The sequence below is a fragment of the Symsagittifera roscoffensis genome, chromosome 1, assembly GCF_963678635.1.
Source record: "Symsagittifera roscoffensis chromosome 1, txSymRosc1.1, whole genome shotgun sequence".
In the NCBI taxonomy this organism is placed as follows: Eukaryota; Metazoa; Xenacoelomorpha; order Acoela; family Convolutidae; genus Symsagittifera; species Symsagittifera roscoffensis.
Window position 1 is genome coordinate 95,934,744 of NC_087062.1, and position 15,318 is coordinate 95,950,061.

Here is a 15,318-nt window from a genome sequence, read left to right on the forward strand (position 1 = left end):
GGTTTAGGGTGTCTACATTCCCGAACCAGAGCTCAAAAAGTTCTCTGTTTCCGGCGTTGTTCTTTGCATCATTGTTATCTCCCTTTTCTTTACTCTGATTATCTTGTTCCCTCTGACAATGTGAATGAAGTTGCCGGGTTCCTCTGCTGTTAAGTTTTTTGCTCGCTGCACTAGGAAGCGGACATTTTCCCTCTCTTTCATGCTCCTGTCTGGAGTGATTCTCAGGTGTTTTAGCTCATCCTTGGCATACTTCAATTTTGTCAGATTTTTCATCATGTGTTCAGCATCATCCTGTGTTTCCAGTGTGATTCTCAATGGTCTTGGCCTCGTTTCGTTTTCGTGGTCCTCATATAATTTGCCAAGTCTAGTGCAATTTTTAACTATTATTGGTTCAATTTCTATGCTTGCGCATAGCTCACGGATTAATGACATGTCTTCATTCTGTCGCAGTTTCGGTTCGGTTGATTTACTTTCCGGTGCTTTGTGTATGATTAGATTTCGTTTTCTTCTTAAATCTTCTTCCTCTTCTCTTTTTTGCTCAGCTCCAGCTTCAAGGATTATGTCTTTCAGAGGTTTAGTGACATTTAGTTCTATCTTCCAGGGATTTGCATTCGATCCCATTGTTGGCTGTGCTTTGTTTTTTGTTCCATTCATGAAGTAATAAAAATCCTCCATTAGAGTTTTCACAGAATCAACAGTTTTATCCAGATCGGTCCTCATTTTGGATATGTCCTGATGTGTTTTTGGAGTCGCTGCGTCTTTCATTAGGTTCTTTACATCCTCTGTACAATTGTCGCAGCACCATATTCTTTTAGATTTCGACATGTAATCATAAACTGCCGTTGGCATTTTCAAACATTTTGCACAAATGTTTTGCACAGTTATCGCACTCCAATACTTGATCCAAGGGATCTCCGTAGTTTTTTCTACAGGTTACACACGTCCAGGCCTCATCAACCTGTGATTTATTTGTGTTTTTCTGTGTACGGTTACTCATTTTTAAAGACTTCACCTAGGCCGCTCCAGAACAACTTAGTTCCAGGTAGCTACCAGAGTAAAATCTATAAAAAAAAAGAGTTTCTAACCTTACTGTTTCTTGCTTTTCTTATTCTTCTTCTTGTTCTTCTTTTGTTTTTGAGACCTGCTTCTTTTCGTGTTCGTTCTATCGCTTCTTTTATTCGACTTTCTTTTTCTAAATAGGGGTCTTTACTTCTTCACAAGGGACTCGAGGTTTATAAATCGTTTTAATATGGTTTCAAGGAACTTTATTTCCAATATAGTTGAGGGGTGGATTTTCTGGAGGTTGGATTGGTACCACCACTCGTTTTGTTTCCTTCTGGAGATTAGCTTTTTTCCGGCTGGTATTACGAGAATGTCCAGCTTTCGTAGATCCTCGAAGATATTTCTCGTGCCTTCCCTTTGGCAATATATAATTGCCTTGATTCTCCAACTATGCTTTCTGAGTGTTTTGATTAGGTTCGGGACTGTTTCTGCTTTCTTGTTGTTGAGTCGATGTTTGGTGATCGTGTTATTCAGCACGTCGTGCCAAAGGATTATCTCTTTTTTGTTCCTGAGTGATCCCTTTTCCAGGAGAAAGTCGAGATTCAGGACGTTATGGATTGATTTGGGATTGAGACTCAGTCCTTTCGTTGCAAAACTGATTCGGGACAATACTCTCTTCAATTTATTCGAGGCTACTTCGGTTGAGGCTTTGAGGGAACTGGCTCCAATTATATACACCATTAACAATCTTCACCCACGAAGCTAGAGGCGTGGGGCTTGTTAATAGTGTATCGATTCAGTCCTCTAGCTCAGATTATCTGAAATTACACGGTTTGTGAATTTGAAATGGACAAGCTATTTTATAAGTTTATCACAACAATTAGGCTAAATAACAATTTTTGGAAATAACAATTGTTGACATCAGAAAGTTTGAGCTGTATGGAGTTCTAAAGTGGCTTGCAATCAGACGCGGATCTAATATTTTCTCGAAGAGGCGGATTTTTGGAAATCAATTACATCAGGAAAATATTAGATCCGTGGCTGATTGCAAGCGTCGTTTTCTTAGTGTCGTTTTTTTCTGCTTGATTTGATAAAAAAGATTCGAACGAAAAACTCGAGTCTAGGCATATTTGACAGTCATAGTATAAAATGCAATTTTTTCAACAGTTTTTCGAGAAAGCTGACCAGAAAACCCCAAAAAAAAAATGAAATTTTTGCGGACGTTTGAAATTTTGGATTCCCAATGGGCGCTGAAAAAGTCTGAAAACTTCTTCAACTTGAGTAAAACTAAGTTTTCACTGTGTAAATTTAGCTGAAATATGCTATTGTACGCCTGCTCGCTTGCTTTATCCACTCGAAATTAGACTAAAAATCAGAAATGTTAAAAAATGTTTTTCTCGATACAAGGACAACTTTTTGAAAATTTCTTAATCTCATTTGAATCACGATTGACAGGGCGTCAATTTGATATGTCACTCGATCCATTCCGGTGATTTTTTTTCTGTTCCTGATTTTGGTTCCTGAACTTTAGAGCTTTCATATGATATAACCCTCAACTTTCTCCGAGAATTGTTTGTGGTAGCTGATTTGGCGTGGAAAACAAAAAAAGAAAGAAAAACTAAAACACCCCCGAATACAAAGTTCCTCCGCATTTTCAATGGGCGGAACAAAAAGCAGTCCAAAAAAACTTTTTCACGACCGTTTTGGATCAAAATTGGTGTAATTTTTTGGCCCTTGCTCATTCTTCAAGTTTCAGCGCTCGCTCTTTGGTGCAATTTGGCATCTTCAAAAAGTTTTAGGGTTAGTCCTTCAAAAATGATTTTGTCAAATAACCCGTTGGGTTGTCAGGGTCGAATCCCTGTAAAAGCGGTGTCTGTGCCCCCCTCCCCCATTAAATCCGGTACTGTCTGAAATGATAGAAAAGCTTTAAGTGTTAGTGAACGAATTGAAGAAATTTTTGTCCCGATCACTTAAATGGGGGAGGAAAAAGTTATCGGGTGTTTAGGTTTTTTACTTTTACAGATACTGCACATAATCATTATAATTGGTCGAGTGATATCTCATATTAAAGTGTTTCAAGTCGATTAAGTAATTTTTTGATGCAAAATGTTGCTTAAGTCTTGAAAAACCTAATTTAATCCAGGAAAACAAGTGCATGAAGCTTCATTTAGCGCTTCCGGTTCCATAAAAAGTTTTCCATAACTTAAATTTTTGTGTTTTTCATTTTATGAAGACAGCTGTAGTAGCTCTTATAGTTCGTCGTCCTACTCATTGCATCGCGCACAAAAAAAACGGTACACGTTTGGAACGAAAACGAAACTATTTAAATCATTGTGGTCGCAATTTGAAGGGCTGCTTGCACAATAACCGGCTATTCTTGTTTTTGTTTTTTGTATGCCTCAGAACTCATTTTTTCATTTTCGCATTTTGACTTTTGATTTTGCGTTCAAGGTCTCTCTCCTTGTAAATTAAGCTCGTCGATAACGAAAAACGATCGATAACACGGGGTACGAAATTCACGAATGACTTTTCGTTTAAGAGTGGATTTTAATTTAAATGACTAGCGTTATAAAAAAAAATTAAATTTTCTCAAATTGTGATATTTTTTTGAAAAAGGTTTCACTCATAAAAAATTCATGAAATTCAAAGAGCTGTAAGGTGTTATATACTTTTTCCTTGAAACTGTCTGTTGGCTGTTTTTCTTTGCTTTATTTCTTTGCAGTTTGAGTCGACAGAAAGGGATTTATTGTGATATATCTCTCGACCCTATCTGACGTTAATTAAAGAATCCAGCATTTATGAGGGAAAATTACCAAATTCTTACTCACTCCGCTAAAAAGCTAACTGTTGCTGTTTTGGTTTCAGGTAAAATGTCTTTAGCTGCAAAATTGAAAGCTGTCGAACATTTTCTGCCATCGAATGTCATCAAGCAAATCAAAACATCTTCTTTTTTGAATGCAATCACACATATAAACGAAGTATATGACCATAGTTTTGTGCCATATCTTCTTAAAGATAACTTTGCGGCAAAAGGAATGCCGCTAACTTGCGCATCAGCTGCATTACGTAATTTTGTCAGTCCTTACGATGCAACAGTTGTAACTAGGTTACGTAATCAGGGCTATGATGCAATTGGCCGAACGAATATGGATGAGTTCGCAATGGGGTCTGGCTCTGTTGAAAGTATTTATGGTCCGGTACGGAATCCATGGACGGTCTTGAATTTAAACCAAAATCAAACTCATGAAGATTTTATTATCGCCGGCGGAAGCAGTGGCGGTAGCGCTGCAGCGGTTGCCGCAAATTTAGCCCCATTTGCCGTGGGCTCCGATACAGGAGGTTCAATTAGATTACCGGCAGCTTTTTGTGGCGTGTTGGGTTTCAAACCCTCGTACGGCCTAGTTAGTCGACATGGCTTGGTGTCTATGGCTAATGCATTCGACACACCCGGGCTGTTCTCAAGAAGTACAGAAATAATTGAAGAGATTTTCAAGGTGTGACTTAGAACTGATTCTTGATGACAGTTTTTCTTGATGCGTATGAAGTTTTTCATAAAATTTCTTCAACTGTGAATTTTTGTGGAAGTTGCTTCGCTTAAGAAAGCGTTTGCCAAAATTTTGAAGGGTTATTTTGTAGCTGCAGTTGAAGTAGACATGCAAAGAGAAGGTGAAAAAAAAGGGGTTTATACTAAGTGAATAATTTATATATAAATAGTGAATACAGAATCAGTTCTTCCAAATTGAGGTTCTGCTCAGATTTTGATCTCTGAGGGCGACTGCCCATACGATGCAACATGTGACACTTCTATTCTCATACCGCCCAACGAATCCAATTCAACAGCGCCGCTAAGAATCGGAATCCCTGAAGAATACCACGTGGAAGGCCTATCCGATGAAATTTGCCAAGTTTGGGATGAGTTTGCAATTGAGTTGAAGAATAAACTGAACTGGGAAGTTGTGAAATGTTCGCTGCCTTTAACCAGACATGTCATCCCGTGTTATTCGGTTTTAGTAGCTGCTGACGTCGCTTCGAACATGGCAAGATACGATGGAATCGAATTCGGATCTCGAATTGACGAAAACGATATTCTTGATGGTTGCACTAATGTGTACAAAGAAACGAGGACTCGGTTTTTAGGAGATACCGTAAAAAGAAGAATTTTATCTGGAAATTACTTTTCATTGAAGAGTAATTTAGACGATTTTTACGTAAAAGCTCTGAAAGTGAGAAGAATCGTATTTAACGAGTTCGAAAATTGCTTTGTGTCGAATAAGCTCGATGCGTTGTTGACACCGGTGACATTAGACGTTGCTCCTAGATACTCGGAGTTTGTTCAGAAAGACATGCACAAACAATCAGAATTACAGGATGTTTTGACTTGTTCTGCAAATCTAGGAGGGGTTCCTGCTTGTTCTTTTCCGGTCAAGATGTCTCAAAAGGCTAAGTTACCAATTTCGCTTCAGCTTATGAGCCGTTTTGGAAACGACATGTTGCTGTTAGAAACTGTGAAAAAGGTTTCGAAATTGACTAATTTTGATTATACTGAATTAGATGAAGCAATTATAAGTTACAATTAACATAATTAAACAAGGGTAGTCCGTTGCGGTGCAAGTCGCACAAAATTTTCCGCCAGAACGATTAAAGCAAGGAAATTCAAGAAACTAGATAGTTTTTGGAAATCCGAAATATATATTTTTTCAATTTTTTTAAAATAGATTTGCCAAGCTTTTTTTTTCAGTAAGAGACGACTGAATTATTTCCAAAAGTGCAAAATTTTGAGTTGATAATAGCTAATTTTGTGTCAAAATTGCATCTATATTAAGTTGAGAGCTCAGTGTCATTCGTAAATTTCGGGCCATTAAGTCTGAAAAGCAGAAAAAAAAATTTTTGGAATCCGAGTCACGACAGGGACTTTAATATGATAGCACACTTGACTACTTACGAGCTTTTTGAGCTAAGCAAAATCGGTAGGAAGGAAACAATCCATAGTGCTTATAGCTAATCCATAGTTCCTTCCGGTGACTTTGGAATTTCAGTCACCATAGTTTCATCCGGTCACTACCGAGAAAAGAGAGATTGAAAAGTTTGCATTTATTTGATTTTCAGATTCAGCTTTGATAAACTCCAGAACCATTCTCAAATGCCGGAAGGTGAGCGCAGAAACTCTTAATAATGATCTAATAATCGTTTACTTGATCTTTGAGAAAAGCTATTTTGTTTCAGCTGATTTTTCGTTCTCCAATCCCTCGGCTCCCGCCGGTTTCCATGACGAGTAAGTACTTATTTTTTCATTTCTGAATTTTTTGTTACAGAGAGCACAAAAATGTACTCAAAATAGTCATTGTACTGTTTTTCTTTAAGGTAATACTATGTACATGTCAGCTTTCTTTTCTCAATTGTAGCGGGGTTTGAAGAGTAAAAATAGCATTTTCAGTTGTTTATTTCAGCGGTGATCACGAGGGATCAGCCAACCCTCTGAGCAATGCGGACTTTCGCAAACTCCTCATGACTCCCGGAGCCAGGCGGACCACCTCTGGGTCGATGGGAGGAGGGGTCGGGACTGATGCCAACAGGAAAAAGAGGTAACTCATTTTTTATTTATTTCTAATTTTACAGCAAAGCAACTTTCTGATCACTTTTTGCCGTTTTGTAACTGGCGGGAAAAGTTAAACTGAATCTTTTTCAAATTTTCCAAACCAAGTAAAACCTGGACTCAAACCTAGTAAAGCCAAAATAATTTTTCTCAATCTTTCATTTGTCTCAGATTTAATTTATCTGAACTATTACGGAAAAAGAGCTGTGTTTCACTTCTCGTTCTGTCAAACGCTAGGATTCTTGCTTTTAAAGACAACTTTGGCGAAATTCATTTAAAAAAAAAGCGACCACTTTTCATTCATTTAGTGACAAGAAAAAAGGCGGTGATGACAGTTCAGCTGGGGTAGACGGAGGAATGGGTGGCGCAGGGGGCGATGGAGAGGGGGAGGAGAAGCAGAGCAGGTGGGAGAGGAGGAAGAAGAGGAAACAGTATTTCGCCAAACTACTCAAACAACAACAGGAGAGAGAAGAGGAGTTGTCACAGAAGTACAGAGATAGGGTCAGTGTAATATAATTCGGACACTCTTCATAGAATCTTTGTCAGAAATACTCCGGTTTTGTCAGATTTGTGGTATCTTTAAACTGAAATCAACTTTGGATTCAATGAACTTTGTGTACCGGGAAAGAATTCTTTCAATTTTGTCTGGTGCTACACTTTCAAGTGTACTTTCGATAGGGTAGTTGTCATTATTAGATTTTTAGGCTCGCGAGAGGAGAGATGGCAAAGTAGATGAGACGGACGAAAGTGAACTTCTCCAAACATCCGCCGACTACAGAGCAGTAGCCCCAGACTCAACTGCGTAAGCCGAACTGCATTTTGCTCTTCTTTGAGTTTCTGAATTTCTTGTTTTTTTGTTCTGTATCTCAGAAGATTGGGCTTGTATCATGTCCTCCTTCGTTTTGACTTCTGATTTACAAATTCATTTGCAAAAAGGAAGGCAAATTAGTCTCTATATTAACAAAAGTTGAAATGGCACGAAAAACGCATAAAACAAAGTGTTTCAATTAAAAAACCAATGAAAATTTCTTGAAATACAAAGAGCTTTAACTTGAGAAATACAAAGAATGTTGTATTTTTTTGCTTCGAAAGATTATTTTTAGTTTCAAGACGGCGGCAGACAGAAGGAAGCAGGCGATTGAGAACAGCAAGTACCTGGGAGGAGACATGGAGCACACTCACTTGGTGAAGGGGCTGGACTTCGCCCTGTTGCAGAAGGTCAGGGCAGAAATAGACACCAAGGAGGCGGAGGAGCAGCAACTGGACTCCTACGTTGCCTCGTCAGCGCCACAGAATGAGTAAGTTTTTCATGGATTACATTTGGTATTTGCAGAAAATTTCACGCTATCAAATAGTTTACTTCTAACAAAAAAGAGGGGAAACTAACAAAAAAGTTGAGCAAACGGTCACAATAAGCTAGTGAAAAACGTTTTCAAGGTATCAAAATCATTAAGTAATTATGATGAAAGTACGAACTACGATAACGTCTCGTGTTTTCACTACAAGTTAATTTAGATAATAGCCATTTGGAAACGACTGAAACCTTTGGCAAAACTCTTTTCTAGTTTAAATGAAATTGACGGTTTAGAAAAGAAGAACACGTGGCGCCTCAGTTTTCGACTGTCCTCGGACGCAATATCTACAACGTCATAACTCGCAAGTACCCCGAGAGGAACGAGAACTTCTTCCAGGGGCGCATGTTTTACCGCGTTGACTTAGAAGACGACCCCACAGACTCTTTGGCCACCGATATCCCGACAGCGATTCTCCGGTCCAAAGCCGACTGTCCAGTGAAAGAGTCCCAATTGAAGGACGCGACAAATGACATGGTGATCGGACACTTGGCTCAGATATTGTCCTATTTGCGACACGGTGACAAGCACAGAAAGGGAAAGAGGCGACTAGGAGCTGGAGCAGGGAACGAAAAGGGGCAGGGGGCCAATAATGGTTAGTGTTTTCTAGCCACGTTTCGTCCTCTATTTTGCTTATCCATATAAAATTCGGGTGAAAATATAATCAGTTGTGTGAGGTCCTGATATCATTTTATCAGAATTTAAAAAAACGTTTCAAAAGACCACAAAAAGTAGTTGCATTTTTGATATAGAGTTGATCCTTGTCGAATAAAACGTCTTCGTCAAATAAAAGTAATCCGTTAGCTTGTATCGCAGATCGAGACTACCATTCAAGAGGCGACTATCACAAGCAAAGTCGAGACCACAAGACCGACACTATTTTTGATGATGTGAATGATTACGACCCGAAAACGTCTTCGTCGAATCGGAAGCATCACAGCGACCATCGCGACAACTATGGAAGAAGTAGAAACGAGACTCGCCGAGATGATCATAGGAGTCGCAATGGAGAATCGAGTCGACATCATGGACATGGCCAGAGTCACTCCTCGAGAGACACAGCAGCGGGAAGCTACTTTGACAAGCCAGCAGAAAGACTGATAACAGACGATGGATGGTCCCAAAGTATCGACAAGAAACGCGAACAGTTCAGAAAAAGGTGCGTCATTTTTCCAGGAAAAGTTTTAAAATTATTTTGATTTTTCCGTTTGACTTTTGATTTCTTTTTAAATTCAATTCATTGTTTTTGTAAAATGGAAATCAAACTCCTCTATCGAACAGCAAAATTCAAACAGCTTCAAGGCCATATAATTTCACTTTGAAATATGAAAATGAAGCTTTTTCAAAAAAAAACAAGTCAGTTTTTTTCTGTTGCGTTGATTGACTCTTTTCAAACTGTCTGTTGGCTGTGCTTTTGATGTTTGATCTCTGATTTAAAACATTCAGAGCTGGGGAACAAGCTGCGGATGATTCAATCTCGACCGCGAAGAAGGTAGCAGAAGAACTGGAGAAGAGACCGGCTAACAAGGTGGTCCCTGATGGATATTTTGAGTGCTACCCAGACGCAGCTGGCTTCGCCGGAGGGCTGGATGACTCAGACGATGACATCGACTGGACCAAAATGGACATGGTATGTTCAGCGTTGAGTGATAAATTTCTATCGTAGTAGATTATAGAAGTTGAATTTTAGCAGCGTTAACGTCATCTTTAAGATTAATTGTGGTTTCTAGTAAGTTGTTGTTAAAATGTTCTGGAAAACACACAACTCGATATATAAGAAGTAAATAAGGAAAACAACAGCTATAACATTATTATTCAACGACGGCAGCCAGAAATGATATGGAATTTTAGGGCAACAAAAAAGGACCTATGGGCCGATGGGATTTCGAGACGCAGGAGGAGTACAGCAACTACATGTCTAGCAAAGAAGCTTTGCCCAAGTTAGTACACAGTATCGCAAATTAGTACAAAGGGGGGACCCTTTGGGTTGGCAGGGGGTTGAATCCCGGAAGAAAAGGTGTCCGCCCCTCCTAAATACACCGCTGGTACACACGTTGCTATTAGTTACCGGTCTACCATTTGTTCTTCGTTTGTTAACTCATTACGCGTTAAATGCGCGGATGAGATATATTCAAATATTATCTCCTTATTAAAAATGAGATGTTTTCAGGGCTGCTTTCCAGTTTGGTGTGAAAATGAACGACGGCAGGAAGACTCGCAAGCAGCACGTGGGTCCCAAGGACGAGAAGAAAGCACTGGACAGAGAGTGGGAACAGATCAGCAAAATCATCGACCGAAGAAAAGGGGGAGGAGCTAATTAGATGGACTGAGGTGGGCTCGAATACAGAAGGATGAGATGGAAAATCAAAGATTCTTCCGATAGATGTAATTTGTCGATGATGGTTTCCGCCATCGCCAATGTAAGTTGAATCGTTCAGAAGTATAGCGAAAACGACCGAATCTTCAATGCCTATAGCCAACAAACTTGAAATTCACAAACTGATATTTTATTCGAAGTAAAATTTCGTAGTCAATTAAATAAAAATTTTATAATGTTGTTTTTGCTTTAAACTCAAACATTCGGGGCTCAATTTTGGGATTTTCGATAACCTTGTTCCAAAATTCACCAAAGCTTGATTGTCCTTCTCTGAAGAAATCGAACGACGTGCTAATCTTTTAGCTTGTTTGGAGCGCGAATAGAGGGCATTATTGCGCCGATAAAATGTCAGCAAAACTGCTAACACTAATTGGTCTAGTTTTTATGGCTCATATTGCAAATATCTCTTTTTCGGAACTCGAACCTCTTTCCATATGCAAAAAAAGGTAATTTGAAGTTTTTTAAAGCATAAGTTCGATGATATAGCTGAGCATTTTGTTCCGACCACCCACGGAGTGGGAAGGAACGTCGGGGTAAGGTTTTCCCGCTGGACTAATTACCTCAAACTTCTTGCAAGGAGCTAAGTATACTATAGTCTTAAAAGGCTCTGTTGTGCTGTGATACCACGAATACAATTTTCAGTGCCGAGAACAGCCAGTCAAAATGTTATCGTTTTTATTCTACTATTGTACAGTAGGCTAGACGATAAAGCTACACGTTTAACTTACCCGAATAAAAGTCCTATTGAATTACACACATGATTTTTGAGTGCTTGAGCAAATTTTTTAGTATGAAGTTCGTGTCTTTTAAGAGAAATGAACGTAGTGATCTTTTTTTTGTTCTGGTGATCTTGATGATTTTTTTTTTGGTTAAAAGTATTAAAATGCTCTAATAACTACAGATGTGCATTCATACATAATAATGCATTTCTGAATGCACTCAGATATAAATGAACTTTGAGTTCAATTGAAATTCATTTGCTGAAATTTACGTCGGTCGGTTCTTACCCGAGTCGAGTATTTCTGCCCAATTTCAAACAAGATTTGAATGGTCAGTTTTTTTAGACAATCAGGCTCGACTCCTTGCTTAGAGAGATTGAGTGTTTTGAGCGGTTTTTTGGAAAAATTTGAGCATTTTTTATTTTGATTTTTTAAGAAACGTTATCAAACTGCACAATTTTTTTAGATCGAAAACATATAGGTTGTTTTTGCCCAAATATGTTGGTTTTGTGTTAAGTACGGAGCTCATATTTTATAGAACTGTTTGCCTGTGCCCTGGAACATAAATGTTCTTTTGGGATAAAGATTTGAGCGGTTCTTGCTTGGGTTTGAGATTTGAGCGGTTTTGAACGGTTTGATCGTTTTTTGTAAAGATATGAGCAGGTCGAGCGCAATCGTCTAAAAAAACGCTCAAACCGCTCACATCTCTTGGGATCTCTGCTGGTGTGATACCGCAACATTGCTAACGCATGATATTTTTTAAAATTTAAAATGTGTCATTCAAAAAACTTCAGCAATTAGGAATTTTCTTTTAAGATAGAACTAATTCACCTAAAATGGTACTTGCCTGTTCGTCAATTGAAAAATTTTGAAAATGTTTTGTTATGTTTTGATATGAGCTAGTTTGTTCGAACTGCAACTCATCATCTGGACCGAACATAGTGTTGAAATTATTAGGAGCACCACTGGCGGGTCGAGTTACATCCTTGGTTCTCGTTTGTGTAGCCTTTTGCAGTCAAATAGTTGTGCACGCTGGATAAGTTATCAGCATTAAGAACGATAACATTTCTCTGACCGTCCGCGGAGACCAGCTGATCCCAGAAAATAGTAGTCTCCGGGGCACCCCAGAAGCGAAGTCTCTTCCGATTTTTTCTAAAGTAGAGATTGGATTTGAACATTGATTTTCAATTGATTAATTTTTCAACTTGGGATGAAAACCATATGAAACATATTACAAAATAAGTTAGAGTGAGCGTTGTTGCCTAAATTACCAGGTGAGGAGTTACCAGGTGAGAAGTGCTCGTAGGGAATGAAATGGGGTATCATATTGAGCTTTTTATTTGAGTTTTTTGTCTTACGCATTGCTTCAGACAAAATATATTCTATATATGCTTAAAGATTTCAAACATAGAGGATTCATAATTAAATAATTTCAAAAAACCACCTGAGAAAATTGAAAAACATCAATTTTGTTTGCTTCTTAATTGTTTTCTAATAAAACTACCGTGGTCGGAGCATTCTGGGTTACTTGGACCGCATTGTTTTATGACAAATTCGTACAAAATGAAGGAAAAAACAGCTCGTCGGTTACTTAAGTTTTGTTGTTCCGACCATTAAAAATTGGGTGGTATTTCGGGTGTGTTTCAGTTTTTTTCTTTTTTCTTTTCAATTTTTTTTCAGCAATTTTTTTTTCAAATTTTTAAAAAGTTTTCCACGCAAAGTCAGGTGCTACAAATAGTCATCGCCCTTTTAGTCCTGATTCGAAAGAAACTTTAAAATTGGCAAACATTACGAGGCCAAACTGTGCATTTTCTTCATTGTAAGCGGAATCCGCAACAGGCCAAAATCAGATTTGTCGCGGAATCTGCAACATTGCTACTTTTCTTTGATCTTCTATGCTGTTTTGGATTCCACAAACAAATACCTAAATCATTGTACCGCTCAAAATCGCTCAAAAAATAGGCGAGCTTGTAGAATCCGCAACTGTACTTGTGGATTCTAGAACAGTTTGTGGAATCCACCAACAAATGATAAAACATTTGTATCGTTAAATTGAGCTGTTGCGGAATCCGCAATTGTAAATGGAATCCGCAAATTGTAGGTGGAATCCGCAAATTGTAAGTGGAATCCGCATTTTGTTTGCGGATTCCCTTTACATATATTTATATGTGTAGTAGCCTTTACAATTATATCTTTTAAATAAATGATTTGATTTCACTAGAATAGAAATTTACTAGAATAGAAAGTTACTAATAGATCAGTGTTTGGGGTTAATGGAATCCCAATTACTGACCATTATTTGGAATCGATGAAATCCCAAATACTGAACTAATTCGACGATTTGCTATGCGTTGGGTTTCTAATCACTCTCAACCTAATGACTCCAAATCATGGATATATTCCATTTTTATTCCGCATTATTCCAGTTTTTGGGATTCCATCAACCCCAAATACTGACCAGTATTTGGGATCGATGGAATCCCAAATACTGATCTTATTCGACGATTTGCTATGCGTTGGGTTTCTAATCACTCTCAACCCAATGACTCCAAATAATGGATTTATTCAATATTTATTCACATTATTCCAGTTTTTGGGATTTCATCAATCCCAATTACTGACCAGTATTTGGGATCGATGGAATCCCAAATACTGACCTAATTAGGCACTATGCTGTGTGTTGTGTTTCCATACACTCTCAACCCAATGACTACAATTACTGCATTTATTCGGCGTTATGGTTCCAAAATCAGTATTTGGGATTGACGCAATCCCAATTACTGACCTAATTTGTCAATATGCTGTGTGTTCCATACTTTCTCAACTCAATGACTCCAAATATTGAATTTGTTCGAAGTTGTTTTTCCAAAATACTAAAAGATGGCATCCACTGAGTTAGGTAACCAATGTTTTAAGACTTGTCGTGAAGTTTTTGCTTTTAAATTCCGCTTTGCTAGAGATAAGAATTCCAGCTCAGCTTTTAATTGTTCATATGAAAGTTCAGTATTGAACAAAAATCGGAATCCATTTACAGTTTGCGGAATCCACTAACAGTTGCGGAATCCAGAACAACTAGCTATATTTGCTTGTTGCGTAATCCGCAATAAAACAAATGTGCCGACAAAATTTACGTTACAGGTATATGTATGCGGAATCCACCGAAATTTTGTTTGTGGAATCCACTTACATTTTGGAACATATTTTAAGACTTGTCTCTGGAATCCAGGAACATACAGACACAAAATGGTGCTCCCATCCAGTGCACAGTTTGGCCTCGTAATGAAAAAATTTTTTAGTATCGAGAACAACCGGTTAGTTTGAATTTTTCTATCTCCTAGAGACGTTTATGCTTTATTCACCAAGTTGCTACGCGTTAGTTTAATTGCATCATCACACGATGTACAGAAAAGACACTTGAAGAACTTGAAGAAAAATGAAAAAAAAAACATTTAACTGAGAATGTTGGTAAAATTCCATGCTACGTGCACAGGAACCGGCTATACTTGCTTTCGTTTAGATTTTAAGGCCAGTCGATGTCAAAAAAATCATAAAAATGAAAGCTTACGGCCAAAACTCTTGCCGCGAGTTGAACCAAAAAACCGCCCCACTGAATTATGTTCATGAGCAATTTGCATGTGCTATCATTATGACGTAATTTATTTACTCGTACGTTTTTGAAATGATGTCATTTATGTTGAATAGACAATATCGTCATTAGTGTTGTTTAATAGATAAAAACATGCATAAAAGTTTTAAAAGTTTATTTGTGTAGTTTTTGTCGTCTAAATGTTTTGTGTTTTTTTTTCTAGTAAAGGCGGTTGAAATGGGTAAAATTCTCTAGAAGGAGCGGTAAATAGAGTTAAGATATCGTTAAAATTCTAGTAGAAGTTAACTTGGGATTCATAGTCTGAAAACGAAGAAAAAAAGGCAGAGCCTTTTTTCTTGGCACAGACGTCTCTTTTGAACTTTTTAGAGTCCCTATCACGACAGTAGTAGATGTTGGAGGTTAAGTGTGGGAGGCATGGGAGACAGCATGTATTAAGATCCGTTATAGATTTCCAGACTTCCATGCTATGTATTAACATTGGGTATAATACATTGTATCTCTAATGTATCTCAATACGTGGGTTCTCCCATGCCCCCCCCCCCCCCAATTAACCTCCAACATCTACTTCTCACGGCCAATGGGGCTTTCATATGATACCACCCCATACGAGTTTTTTTGAGGCAGTCAAAATGGCACAAAAACTGACCCTATGTCATAGCTCTTTCCAA

At 38.1% G+C, this 15,318-nt stretch overlaps 3 protein-coding genes across 3 annotated transcripts in view; 2 read left to right on the plus strand and 1 right to left on the minus strand.

Annotated features, from left to right (window-relative positions):
• Positions 1-3,871: 3,871 nt before the first annotated feature.
• LOC134857272 (glutamyl-tRNA(Gln) amidotransferase subunit A, mitochondrial-like) lies at positions 3,872-5,653 on the plus strand. Its single transcript, XM_063873654.1, has 2 exons — positions 3,872-4,496; positions 4,758-5,653. Exons 1-2 carry the CDS (start codon positions 3,873-3,875, stop codon positions 5,577-5,579), a joined length of 1,446 nt encoding a protein of 481 aa, XP_063729724.1. The 5' UTR covers position 3,872; the 3' UTR covers positions 5,580-5,653.
• Positions 5,654-5,931: 278 nt separating this feature from the next.
• On the plus strand, positions 5,932-10,475 carry LOC134857273 (protein Red-like). The gene is made up of 11 exons (XM_063873655.1): positions 5,932-6,152; positions 6,226-6,274; positions 6,450-6,584; positions 6,904-7,096; positions 7,300-7,397; positions 7,699-7,893; positions 8,184-8,542; positions 8,764-9,106; positions 9,394-9,577; positions 9,799-9,887; positions 10,118-10,475. The coding sequence occupies exons 1-11, from the start codon at positions 6,143-6,145 to the stop codon at positions 10,266-10,268; spliced, it is 1,806 nt and encodes a 601-aa protein (XP_063729725.1). The 5' UTR covers positions 5,932-6,142; the 3' UTR covers positions 10,269-10,475.
• Positions 10,476-11,937: 1,462 nt separating this feature from the next.
• The window catches only part of LOC134857274 (uncharacterized), a 33,522-nt gene continuing 30,141 nt past the window's right edge, over positions 11,938-15,318 (minus strand). The window contains exon 5 of the mRNA XM_063873656.1: positions 11,938-12,195. Within this exon, the coding sequence (XP_063729726.1) occupies positions 11,997-12,195 (199 nt within the window). The 3' untranslated portion in view covers positions 11,938-11,996. The remainder of the gene's footprint in view (positions 12,196-15,318) is intronic.